Source organism: Sebastes fasciatus, chromosome 4 (assembly GCF_043250625.1).
Source record: "Sebastes fasciatus isolate fSebFas1 chromosome 4, fSebFas1.pri, whole genome shotgun sequence".
NCBI classification, from domain to species: domain Eukaryota; kingdom Metazoa; phylum Chordata; class Actinopteri; order Perciformes; family Sebastidae; genus Sebastes; species Sebastes fasciatus.
Window position 1 is genome coordinate 37,397,191 of NC_133798.1, and position 14,249 is coordinate 37,411,439.

The 14,249-nt window shown below is 42.4% G+C and overlaps 1 protein-coding gene across 2 annotated transcripts in view; it reads left to right on the forward strand.

The window, feature by feature from the left end:
- Window positions 1-14,249, forward strand: part of pparab (peroxisome proliferator-activated receptor alpha b) — a 41,884-nt gene that overhangs the window by 25,182 nt on the left and 2,453 nt on the right. For both annotated transcript variants that reach the window (XM_074634236.1, XM_074634237.1), the window contains exons 4-6: window positions 3,357-3,495; window positions 10,018-10,217; window positions 13,683-14,136. In XM_074634236.1, coding sequence (XP_074490337.1) covers window positions 3,357-3,495; window positions 10,018-10,217; window positions 13,683-14,136 — 793 coding nt within the window. The remainder of the gene's footprint in view (window positions 1-3,356; window positions 3,496-10,017; window positions 10,218-13,682; window positions 14,137-14,249) is intronic.

The window sequence follows — 14,249 nt, forward strand, 5'->3', positions numbered from 1 at the left end:
TCGAGCCCATGTTGGTGTGTCAGTATTCTTTTATTTATATATACAGTGTATTTACTGTATGTTTTTCTATCGGTCCCTGAAGGGAAAGCAGCCGAAGTGCAAGACTTTTCGACACCTCCGCGCCGTGAATCCACCGAGAGCAGCTAAATGTATCAGCCGAGGCAGCAGTGGGAGTATGAATGTCAGGAAGTGATACATAAACTCAGCGACTCCGTCATGTCAACATGCTGTTATATAAACACTCACAGCGGAGCAACAGCTCACTGGAGTGTGACTCTGTGCAGTCAGCGGTAGAATGATTATGTCTTCTTGTGTTCATTAGGGATGTAAGAAAACATGGAAAATCTCGTTCACCGCCAGATTATGTCTAGTGATACTGTATCGATTTTTAATTAATAGTTAACATGCAAAGATAAAATCTGTCAGCGAGAGCGAAGATACTAGTATCATATGAAACTAGAAAACCTAACGAATCCATCAGTACTAACCATGTCATACTAGTTTGTCGGGAAGAAGGTGAAATATCGCTCCAAACTTGCGCTAAATTTTGGCGAGAAAAAACTGGCATGGCCATTTTCAAAGGGGTCCCTTGACCTCTGACCTCCAGATATGTGAATGTAAATGGGTTCTATGGGTACCCACGAGTCTCCCCTTTACAGACATGCCCACTTTATGATAATCACATGCAGTGTGGGGCAAGTCATAGTCAAGTCAGCACACTGACACACTGACAGCTGTTGTTGCCTGTTGGGCTGCAGTTTGCCATGTTATGATTGGAGCATATTGTTTTATGCTAAATGCAGTACCTGTGAGGGTTTCTGGATAACATCTGTCTTGGTTTTGTGTTGTTAATTGATTTCCAATAATAAATATATAATTACATTTGCATAAAGCAGCATATTTGTCCACTCCCATGTTGATAAGAGGATTAAATACTTGACAAATCTCCCTTTAAGGTACTTCAGTCAGGACCACTTTAGTCAAAGACACTTATTACATTGCAGTAATATATACATTATATTTGGCGGTATGGCTCTGCTCTGGGACCTCCCTGCCCATCCATGCGCATACGTGGATCCACGAGCCTACGTGGTAGCATGAGGCAAGGAGAGCACTCCTCCTTGCCCTTCCATGTGCACACATGGAAAGCCAAAGGCAGGGAGAGCAGCAGCAAAGACCCCCCTGGGTGCAGAACAGAGCCGGAATCAATGACAACAGAATTGACATTGATTAAGTCATAAACAGTTAGGGGTGGGCGACACATCGAATATAGTCGATGTATCGCGGCTTGTCCCCCGCGCGGTACAGAAAACGACTACATCGCGAACATCGAACACAAATTGTCATGTAATGTTTCCAAGCCAACCCTTTTTGTATGAAAGATTAAAATTGTTCCAAAGAACCACTAATGAATATCAACAGAGATTTTAATGCAGACATATACTGCAGGGACTACAAGATCATAATATTGGTGTGATTGTATGCATCAAAGGGTTAAATTGAGCATTTATGAAGTGCTTAGAGGATATTTGAAAATATTGCGATATAGCCTAAAATATCGCGATATTATCCTAGGCCATACCGCCCAGCCCTAGAAACAGTATTAAAGGAGGTGGTGGGGTGGAGGTGGGTTGCGAGCGGCTTGTAGAGGAAGCAGCAACGGTAGGCCGGCTGAAGCAGCTTAAATAAGGTGCCCTGTATGAAATTGACCAATGAATGCATAGAGAGGAATCAGCTGATCTGTCAGCTGATGCATCAGCTGATTGGGCTGGCTTAAGATCAGCTGTTATCAGCTGATCGCCATGTATGAGCAGAGCTTGACATCATGGCCTGCATGAACTAACGCTACGCTCTATATTTTGAACAGATAAAAATGTGCGATTAATCGCGATTGACTATTTGAATCGATTGACAGCCCTACAGTCAATACTTTATTTAATTCGCAAAGGGATCTGCCCTCTCAAAGTAGTGCTCTGATGGTGAACGTTACAGGGACTGTGATAAAAAAAATCTTACAGCTTACAGTATCGCAATACATTGAATGGTAACCCCTGTATCATGGTACGTATCGTATCTCCAGATTCTTGCCAACACACAGCCCTATACTAGTGTTCATGTGATGTGTGCGTCGTCGGTGCATCAGTACAGAAGTATCACTGGACGAAGGCCTCGGAGGGTCCACAGGGCAGCAGCCACAGCTATATGTGACCTGTGCAGGTGAAGTGGTGGGGCTGTAAAACAACAGGTTATCACAAGAGTCAAGGCAAATCTGTTTAGCTTCTTCTACCTTTAGGGGGGGGGGGAGTCATTAAGAGTGCATCTATCAGAAGTGACCTATGAAGTGCCAAAGGCTAACGGTGGTGAAGCCCCTTCTTGCAACATTAGCTGAAGTCAGCATTTCTCCATCAAATCTGTCACAATGGGCCAGCAGGTAGAGGTCGGGGGGGGGATTCATGTAAGAATCATGATTCTTATCTTCTAAGACGAGTACAAAAAGTCTTTTCTACAAAAGAAATGTCCAAACCTGATCTAATTTTGTCAGAAAATATGTCTTCACATACAACCACACATGTGCATCCTCTTCCTCTCCTGTTACTTGTTCATGGAGCAGTAACAGGAGGAGGCTGACCTCTGATCCTTTACGACAGTGGACACGAGCAGCGTCGGCACGAAGCCCGTTCGGCCTGAACTTCACATCACCCTTGTTTTATGAGTGTATATGTGTGGGTGCACATGAGGTTGGAGGTTAGTGGGTGATAGTCAGTCAGAGTTACTTAACATGTCCTCAGGTGGTTGTCTGTGTAATGCTGTGTTGCGTGACTATTTTTGTGTCTGTGGCTATTTTGGCATACTGGGTGACAGTTATTGATAAAATTCCCATTTATGCTATTAAGTATGACTAAATGTGTTATTAAGCAACTCCCCAGGCCGTTTTCTACCCTCTTGGTCCATCTCTTCCTCGCCAAATGTTTCTTTTTGTCAAGGTTGTGTAAGCGAGGAGAAGCTGATGGTGAAACTAAGTGTCTGACTGAATTGTCACGCACCGTTCCTACAGGAATAAATAACCGCTTCTCTAAAAATAAGCTTCTTTCTCAATAAAGAGTTGATTCGTTCTTTCCTGAGCTGGTTTCACAACAGATTAGATAAGATAAGCATTTATTGATTTCCAGAAGGGAAACTCAGGTGACAGCAGAGTTTATTAAAAGGTCGTTAAACTTGTCCGTTTTTATTTGCTTGTGTAACTTTTCTTTTTTGCTCTTATTGCCGGACTGATCTGTTCCGTGGTGTCTCATGTCTCATTCGTACATTTGGAAATAATTATTAACTGTAATTGCATTTCTTCTTCATTCCTTCAGGGTTTTTTCCGGCGGACCATCCGTCTGAAGCTGGAGTACGACAAGTGCGAGCGCCGCTGCAAGATCCAAAAAAAGAACCGCAACAAGTGCCAATACTGCCGCTTCCAGAAGTGCCTGTCGGTGGGCATGTCCCACAACGGTGAGTCCTGCTGGGGCGCGGCGATCTGGGCAGTGCTTCAAGACCAACACACACAGACACACACATGCATGGTTCTTGTTACCTGTAAACACACACTACTTAACCGATTACCACAGTTGTGCCGATGCCAAGAACGATTGAACAGGCATGTACGCACATAATAAGCACAAATAAGGGAATCTAACACCGCAGTCGGGTGTTAAGTTGCATGTTGAAGCAAGTTTCTGACTGAAGACTGATCCAGACTATTAGACAGCTTCTTCAACAATGTACTCATTTAAACATTTATATCTTCCTTCATGCAGAAAAATACTACTTAGATGTGCATCTCCTTCATGTGCAGTACATGGTCTACCTGTGTTGTTGCATACTGCAGCCTCACAGTGCTGGAGTCATATTGAATTGCAATAGCTGAACCCACTGAACCCACTGAACCCTTTTGGTTGAACAAGAAGGGAAATCACATGACCAAGTGAGTCAATCCAGCTGATTACATGACTCACAAAAACCATAATAGCACAATAAAAGTCGGCTTTTGCTGCACAGATAGTTCTGGAAATCAAGAAAGCACTTTTTAATGGTCCCAAATGGAACAAATTAGAAAGTTTGTGAAAGTTTGAGAAAAGTCTTGATGAGTTGAAGTAAACAGGGAGCAGCGATTAACAAGCGAAACTATATCAAAACATCTCTTTACAAACTGTCACACATCATTAGCAGTATAATCTACGTCTCATTCATCCAGTCGTATGCTCACTACTTCCCAAACACATGCATCTTTGCTAAAACCTTACTAATTTATTGAAAACATTACCGCATAAACAGGCTCATGTTCCTCCGTGCGAGTATGAAATGTTTTAAATTTAAGCAATAAGCCGCGAGAGGCTGTGATTTAAAGTGATTTTACCTGGCCCTAATACTCACAAGTCAAAAACTTCACTTATTTAAAGTACTAGAAAAAATATATATCTGCTGTGATTATTAATCCAGCACATGCTTCTATAGTCTGCGTTTCAGAGAAAACAGCTGCACATGCAACATCTGTTAAACACCCTAAACACAATATTGTCTTTTCTTCAGGTGTTCACCTCAGTGCTGCTTATCTTCTGTTTGGAAATCAGGAATATTGAGGTCAAAGTTTGTGATTCTGGTGAATGTTGTGTGCTCTGAGTAAACATACAACATGGCACGCTGACCCTCGGTCAAGGTCAATGTCCTGATTGGGAAACAGGCTCTGAAACGGATTTTTGGAGATGACGTGTGTCTATCTGTGTTTTCAGGGTATTTTTAGTAGAAGGATCAGAAAGGTCAATGAAATCACCGGGTTTACTTATAGACTGTGCACAGTTTGCAGATATTCCATACCGGCGGCTGGACTGAGCGTCTTTATTTTGCCCCATGGGGTTATTGACTGAAGAGGCTTCCTTATGGCGTAGCTCAGATTTTGATGATGATGATACAGTAGTGCCTTAAAGTAGTATTTCTATCAGCTCCACTTCCTCTTACAGTACATGTGTATTGAGTGTCATGAGCTTAAATGTAACCGTGGAAGGGGAGGAAGGAGATTCGAGACCCGTGCAACCTGATCTTTAGGGGTCTGGTGGTCTAAGAGACTATACCGGACTACAGCGATGCTGATTCTGGAGCTTTGTGCCTCCGTTCGTATCGATGGCAGTGGTGGAATAAGTACTCCGATCTTTTACTGAAGTAAAAGGAGCAATACTACAGCGTACAAATGCATACCGTTACAAGTAAAAGTCCTACATTCCTGCAAGTAAAAGTACAAAAGTGTAAGCATTAAAAATACTTAAAGTGTCAAAAGTAAAAGTACACATTATGCAGAGTAATATATAAAATATTATTGGGTTATAATCATTCATGCATTAATGTGTTCATCACTTTAATGTTGCAGCTGGTAAACTAACTACTTCATATACTGCTGGGTTGCTTAATCTATAATAAATACGTCATGATTTATTAATTGATTTATATTTTGTATTAATAATATTAATCTGCAAAGTAACTAAAGCTGTCAAATCTAGTGTAATAAAACAATATTTCTCTCTGAGATGTCGTGGAGTAGAAGTATAAAGTAGCACAAAATGGAAATACTCAAGAAAAGTACCTCAAAATTGTACTTAAGTACAGAACTTGAGTACATGTACTTTCCACTTCAGATCAATGGACAATTGATTTCGCAGTTACATCTGGAGGTACTGGACGTTCCTTGAGAACATGGTTCAGCAGTTTTCCTTTTTTTTTTTATAAAGAATGGAAAGAGTATGGAAAAACATTTCTGTTTCCAGAAAGATGTGGGCCGACTATTCATTATGAGCAAAAAAAACAATAATAATAAAAAGTAACCAAAAACTGCCGGCAGACAGCACCGAGTGGAGCGCTGCCTGTCAGACTGGGCCAATCTTATACTTTCAATATTGAGGGAGGATACAAGCGGCTTCTCCCAATTTGGACTGATCGTCGTTTTGGTTGAAATCTGATGGGCTCGGTCATTTTCATCGTGAGCGTGACGAACTGTGACTCGTGTTCCAGCTCACCTCAGCTTGCCTGGCCGGTCTTGTTTTGATTCAGTGCAGCGGTGACGTGCTGATACAAACTGAGGAGGTGTCATCCACTATGAAGTGTCTAGAAGGTCTTCAGCATCATCAGATTCTCTTTATAAAATGCAATCACAGCTCTGCCCAAGTGCAAGATGTTTGACGGTGGAATGTCATCCAACTTTCTGCGTAGGACTGTGGATTGAGAGGCCATGATGGCTAAATGCAAGTTTTCCGAGGGCTGGTTTGACGATCCCAAATACAAAGCCTGGTTGGTTTAATAATTCCAAATGGAAAAACAAAGCTGGATGCAAACTTTGTGTAAAATCTTGTCACAGCAAAGTCAAATATGGTCTGAAAAATCTAGCTGGAAAAGTCTGGAATTTTGAAATGTGTAGGAACCCTGTAATATTGACTTATTACAGGAGAACATGTTGTGTATGTTGAAATGTCAAAGAGCTTATTGTGGCTTATTCTACAAATTATTTCTTGGGTGAAATTTTATCGCGATGCTTAATTTCTTTTCTAGAGTATCTATATCTACAACATCCTTCTTTTGCCGTTGCAACAGCAGCAAAGTGCTTTTATTATCTACACATAAGTGATTGAATGTTTCTTGACTCCAACAACTTGATATAAACACATCATTGGCTGTTTCTGTTTATTGTGAGATAATAACAGCAGTAATAAGTGTGACAGTGGTGAAGGAGATGTTTAATGGCTGGAGTCTTCCTCCACAAATGAGCCGTTGAAACAGATGATTTAGTGGAAAGACAGACTGTCCTCCTCCCACCTCTTTAAGCCACAGACTCATCCCCTCACACTGGATCTTATAGGAAATGGACTTATGCTCAGCTTAACATCACTCACTTCCTCTCATCTTAATTAGACTTGGCTCCTGCCCAGGCGCCCGCTGTGGAGCTTTACCAGCTTCAGATGATCCATCCACTTTGTGAGCAGTAATCTAATGGGCCCTCACGCTGCTGTCTGCTCGCTCCGTTTCCCATCAGCCGCTCCGTCTCCGGCTCCGTTGGCCTGGATTTGTTTCACCAGCGGGCGGCTCGTTGGAGAACGGGGAAATCACATCTCCTTTTACGCTTTTATTGTCTCGTAAATGCCGGCGGTAGGAGCAGCTGGATGTTGGGCTCTCAGAGAGCGATATATATGTGTGTGTGTGAGCTCATCAGCTTTTGCCCATTTAAATTGGTGAGGAGGGGTTAAAAACAGTTCACCTCTAATCTCATTAGTCAAATGGGATCAGGCTGTCTGAGAGATGCCGGCATCCTCTCGTAGAAAAACAACTTGAAGCACGCTTCACACACACACCTTGTAATACGTAGTACCCTTCTGTGTTCATTCATAATATTCTGTTAGCTGGAATGCTTAAAAAGAAAAATCCTTTTTAACTTTTCTTTGTTGAATAGTTCTGTTTCCATTCTTATTGTCGTCTTTCAGCTGTTATTGCCATGCAAGTTGCATGAAAAATACATCCAAAGCATCAAGACAAAATGTCTTTAACGTAGAGAACTTCAACGCATTGCATGATGTTAATTACTTATGGATATTAATCTACGGCTGTCAAAATGAACATGATAATAACACGTTAACACAAATTTGTTTCAACGCCACTAATTTCTTTAACCCAACTAGCGATTTTTAGGTTGTAGCGGGCTCAGGTTTAAAGCTAGAGTGAAGATACTGGTATCATATGAAACTATAAAAATCTAAGAAATCCATCGGTACCAACCATGTCATACTAGCTCGTCGCAAAGGAGGTTAAATACACAGTTTGCCTAGTTATGATTTGAGCATATTTTTTTATGCTAAATTCAGTACCTGTCTGGACAATATTTGTCATTGTTTTGTTGTTAATTGATTTCCAATAATAAATATATACATTATTTGCATAAAGCAGCATATTTGCCCACTCCCATGTTGATAAGAGTATTAAATACTTGACAAATCTCCCTTTAAAGGGACTATTTGAATGTTAGCTGACCAGACGAAGGTCTCTCCATGAACATGATTTAGATCTGATCCTAGTGTTGGCTTTTCCTGCCTCAGCGCAGGCTGAGGTAGTGGGGCTCTGCAGCGTGTCTCTCCGCCCACAGCCGGAGTGAACAGGAAGACACCGGCAACCGCTCGGTAACGAGACGTTAACGTGTCTCTCTGCAGAGCTCCGTCACTTCACAAGACACGGGAAACCTCTGTTGGTCTGGAGGAGCTGCAGCAGTTATTTCTGCACAAACGTCCACTGTACATTCACTAGATATTCTCAGAGCTAAACTAACTCTTCTGCAGTGTGGAGTGAGCGCGTTCACATCTAGAGGTGGAGCGAGCTGAGCGAGAACGCGCGTGTTGTGTGTGTGTGAAGGCGAGCAGGCAGAGGAGGAGAGGCAGCGGCTACACGCGAACGCTCATATGCGAGCGCGCATGTGTCCCGACCCGGTACATTTATACGCTTAGAAAGTTACAAACAGTCCCTTTAAGGTACATTTTGATCTAATAAAAAATGTACAATTGCTTTGCAACTAATCACGATAAACTATGGACAATCATGCGATTAATCACGATTCAATATTTTAGTAGATTGACAGCCCTAATGTTAATGTCATCCTGAGTCACATGGTCTTCATGTTGGTAGGTTTGTGTGTGTAATATTACATTCTGCTTTCCTTTTGTCTCACCCAGAGAGACTATTCATACCATGAGTCATCAAAAGAAGCACATTGCATTAATAAAAACACAACAAAGCAAAACACCCTCAATACCTGCAGCTTCATGAAACTCTTCTTGTTTTGCAGCAAACATAACGTGAACTTATTTGACTGCAGTGTGTGAGGGTTGTTTCAGGGCAGGACTGACAGTCTTTATCCGGGGCATCTGGGGTGGCCACGGCTCACCTCAGGTCACCCCCCCCCCCCTGGCTCCCACCAAGTGTTGGTTTTATTGCACAGGATGATTCTTGGTACTAAGTTGAGATGCATTCACTGCCAGGGTGAGACTGTGAACCTGAAGTAGTCAGGTGATGTTTTTGTGTATACACCTTCTATGGTAAAACAGATCTGTGTTTTCCTGACCTTATGGGCTCTCTTTGGAAGACTGCTTTCGTGTGTGTAGTGCTGGCACTGTGCTGTTTGCAGCTCCAGTTACTGCTGTAGTCTTTTTTCATAGACAGAATATGAATACATAATCTTTAGAAAAGTCTATTTTAACTTCTCTGACTTTGAAAGTAAGGCCCCGGGCTACACTTTGGCTCAGCTGTAATGCTAAATAATGTATATTGACATTAACAAGTCAAGGAGCATAACTGGTGGACGTCATGTCTTTGATTGAGTTTGGTGCATGTTTTTAACTTGGTCTGTGTTCAGGTGTAAAGCTAATTAGACTTTTGCTGATTATGACATTATGTTTGTTAAGGAACTGTGAGATGATCTCGTTAATAATACCACAGATTACTGTCCTCAGATCCACACATTGGGAGAAATAAAAGGCTTTGGCAGCAGATTTCAGGAAAACAGTGAGCGCAGTAGGATGTTGAACAGCCAGAGCAGCTTTCTATGTTTTCAGAGATGCTATTTTTTAACATTTCACCAGCTTTGTTTGGACAGATGTAATATTTCTGAATACATTAAATGTTTTTTCTTCTCTGCTGATACGTTGGCTTGGGTTCATTTCACGTAGCGGGGTGTCTTTGTAGAGATTTTTGAAAATGATTCCTCTGGATGTCAGCATCTTAAATAAGCGAGTATTGTGTTTTTTTATTACATTTTCCAAAACTGGGTTTGTATTAAAGCACTCTGTGTCCTCTCTTTGCTCTTATACAGTCATTCTTTTCTGTATTTTATTCAACGGGCTGTTTATAATAGTCATATTTAATCTAATATTTACATTACGCTGTAAATTGACAGATTTATTCTGGCACAAATTCTGTGATCTTACTCTGACTTTCTGTCCGTTCTGCTCACAGCCATCCGGTTTGGTCGGATGCCCCAGTCGGAGAAGCTAAAGCTGAAGGCGGAGATGGTGACGGGAGACAGGGAGGTGGAAGACCCCCACGTGGCCGACCAGAAGACCCTGGCCCGGCAGATCTACGAGGCCTACCTCAAGAACTTCAACATGAACAAGGCCAAGGCTCGAACCATTCTCACCGGCAAGACCAGCACCCCTGTACGTTGATTAAGAGTAGTGGGTTGGTGAGTGAAAGGTGTTGGCGTGTGTGTGGATTGGCTCTTCTCATAATTTCCTCACAGTTCAAGGTCATGTTGTCTTGCAACTTTTAATTTATTCCTTCCCCCATCGGAGCGATTTCGATCTAATTCTGAGCACATTTGCAATCAAACTAATGTCTCAATATGACCTGGCCGACCTGCACCTCGGAGATTATGTGCAGCCAGCAAAATGACAGGAACAACTTGCTCAATCGGTGGCGCGAGCCAACGCAACAAGCTGGACAAGGAAACATCTGTATCTGTATAAAGAGCCACTGTGTATGAGCCCATCACTTCTCCCTCCATGCCTGCTCTCTTTTCATCACCCATCCCCAATCTCACCGAAAAACATTCACCCGCGGCCTCGTTTCTTTCATCAGAAAAGAGGGGCCGGCGAGGGGGCGCGCAGGGGGGGTCGAGGTCTGCAGCCCAGAGTTGTTGTGAATTCCATGAATGAATGCGTGTAGGTGTGAAATAGGTCAAGAGGGACAGGTCAGTCCAAGTGAACATCCATGTTCAAACACAGACCTCCCCCACCGCTTCTGGAGATCAAAGCTTCTGGATGGATAAGTGTCCAGACAGAGAGAGTCTGAGGGGGTTGCAGTCAGTTGTAAATGCACTACGGCATCATGACTAATCGCAAATGAATCATACGTTTTATATCTGTTCAAAATGAACCTTAAAGGGAGATTTGTCAAGTATTTAATACTCTTATCAACATGGGAGTGGACAAACATGCTTGCTCTATGCAAATATATGTATATATTTATTATTAGAAATCAATTAACAACACAAAACAATGACAGATATTGTCCAGAAACCCTCACAGGTACAGCATTTAGCATTCAAAGTATGCTCAACTCATAACATGGCAAACTGCAGCCCAACAGGCAACAACAGCTGTCAGTGTGTCAGTGTGCTGACTTGACTATGACTCGCCCCCAAACTGCATGTGATTATCATAAAGTGGGCATGTCTGTAAAGGGGAGACTCGTGGGTACCCAGAGAACCCATTTACATTCACATATCTGGAGGTCAGAGGTCAAGGGACCCCTTTGAAAATGGCCATGCCAGTTTTTTCTCGCCAAAATTTTGCACAAGTTTGGAGCGATATTTAATCTTCTTCGCGACAAGCTAGTATGACATTGTTTTCTAGTTTCATATGATGCCAGTATCTTCACTCTGAACCCGCTACAAAAAAATTGCAAGTTGCGTTAAAGAAATTAGCAGCATTAAAATGAATTTGCGTTAACGCGTTATTACCACGTTAACTTTGACAGCTCTAAAATGCTCACATTGTTTGATCCACCTCTTGATTTTAGTGTTCATTCATGGTGACGCAGCACTTTTATGCAACATGGAACTCCCCATGAAAGTCATATTGTACCATTAACCACAGCTCTGTGTACAAATACCGACATGTTATACGTCATAATTTGATTCTGATATTGTTTGAGAACCATATAGTATAAAAGAACACCCTTCTAATGTTGTTGCATCTCGCATTAATTAAAGACAAATTTAAGTTAGTAAATAAATACTATAGACCTTTTCATGCCATTCTGTTGCTAGGGCAACAGCTTTGGTCCAAGTTTACTTCCTGTCAGCTACTTCATTAACAAACATTGCAAGAGGAAATACAAAGGGGACTATTTAAAAGTTTATGTTGTCAAGTTTGAAAACGTCTACAGAAGATGCTGTAACACGAAGACAGTTGATGTTTGTTATGGTTAATCACCCTTGTGGAAAAACTGGATCCTCCATCACAATTTGGATCTGTAACTGAGCCAGAAACTCTCCGTCAGGTTTGACTCATCCGTCTCGTCTGGGAAGAACACTGAGCCACGATTGTGTCACCGTTGGCTCTGATATGTGTTCAGCGAATATCGGTTTTAACGTCTGACTGGTTTTGCTGCAACGGTAGCAACAGTCCTGACGGGATGTCCTAAAAAAACACGAGCAGTTACAGAAATGTCAAGCTGTTGCTACTGTTGTTACTGCCTCTTTACACCTGCCATTTAAATGTGTTTTGGGTGATCGTATTGCAAACGGATTGTGTTTGACCACATGAAAGTACCGGTGTAAATGCACCCAAAACACAGTGAGGATGGATTGTGATCCGATCGGGGGACGCATTGTGACCACATTGAACACTAAATGCAAACTGCGTTTTCATTCTAAATAAAACAACTACAAAGGTGGAAATGTGTAAGCGTGCAAACGAGAGGAGGATGTGACGTTTGGTTGTTTGAGCTGGACAGAGCAATCGGATCTCAATGTGGACACTGGAGACACATATTAATACCAGGTGTAAATGCAATCAGGTTAAATCATATCTAGAGACAATCTGGTTACGAGACGCATTTTAATGCCAGGTGTAAAGGGGGACAACGATGATGATTTCGGTTTCTTTGCTTCTGCGAGATCACATAGCATAAATTCCTGCAGTGAGTCCAAAAAAACTGAAGATATTTACTGCATAGCCTACAATGTTCATGCGCACTAAGTTTTGGCAAATCATTGATCCGAGGCATTCTGAGACAGAGATTTATTATTGCATGACCGATATTTAGAGTGTAGCATCGTAAAAATGTGTTGTTCAGAAGTACTTTTAATGTTTGTTATATCAACTTATTTATTGTAAATGATCCATGACAAGTTATCCAACGATCATGTGTTGTGACGTAAATGAAGCTGCTGGGTGTCGGGTCCCTCATACCTTCCCTTCGCCACTTCAGCCCACATTTATAGCCCAGCGCTCCTGAGTCAGAGCTCTGACATGATGAGCAGCAGCAGCAGGTGCAGCTGCTCATCAGATGTTGTAACTTTTCCACTGTGGGAACAGTAGCTAAAAACTACGATGTACAATAACAAGGGCATGCAGCTAGCGTGAGCTTACATAGCTGCTTACCGTTACATACCTGTGTGTACATTCAATGACATTATCAGGATTGTATCAGGATCTTGTTGTTATGAAAGATAATTCATCTTTAGTTTTAGATTAATTCCCTTGTTATTTTTTGCCCTGGTAATCTCTCCTCTGCTTTAGTTTCAACATTAACTCTGTTCTTATATTTCTACAGAACATTATTTGCATCTCAACCCTCTTTTCAGTGTGAAGAGTGTCCCATAATTATATAGTTGTCGGGTTAAGGAGAGTAATTATGTCGTTGTGGAAATATTCAAGTGGCAATAAGGACTCTGGGCTTAGCCTCTCCTTTCAGTAAGGATTATGGGTAAACACCACAGTCACTACAGTTTTTCATGTAGAGAAGTTTGCTGACTCAGCTTTTCCATATTTATGTAGTCAGGTTTATTTTTTGCCACAATCCCAGTACACACTGTTCTGACTGTTTTGCATTTTAACCCATTTTTAGCCATACACGTGCAGCTCATATGTCTTTCTTCCCTCCGCTGTCCGCAGCCTTTCGTCATCCACGACATGGAGACCCTCCAGCTGGCAGAGCAGACGCTGGTGGCAAAGATGGTGGGCTCGGCGGGAACGCTGAAGGACCGGGAGGCGGAGGTTCGGATCTTCCACTGCTGCCAGTGCACGTCGGTGGAAACCGTCACCGAGCTCACGGAGTTCGCAAAGTCCGTCCCCGGCTTCTCGAGCCTGGACCTCAACGACCAGGTGACTCTTTTGAAATACGGCGTGTACGAGGCCCTCTTCGCCATGCTCGCCTCCAGCATGAACAAGGACGGGCTCCTCGTGGCGTACGGCTCGGGCTTCATCACCCGGGAGTTCCTCAAGAGCCTGCGGCGGCCGTTCAGCGACATGATGGAGCCAAAGTTCCAGTTTGCAATGAAGTTTAACGCCATGGAGCTGGACGACAGCGACCTGGCTCTGTTTGTGGCCGCTATCATCTGCTGTGGAGGTGAGGAAGCAGGAAAAATAATGTTTATGATTAAACTATTAGAGCAGCTGCGGGTAGAAATAGAACAAATATGATTAAAAAAATTTTTTCTAAAGCCTGAAAACAGCCATGAG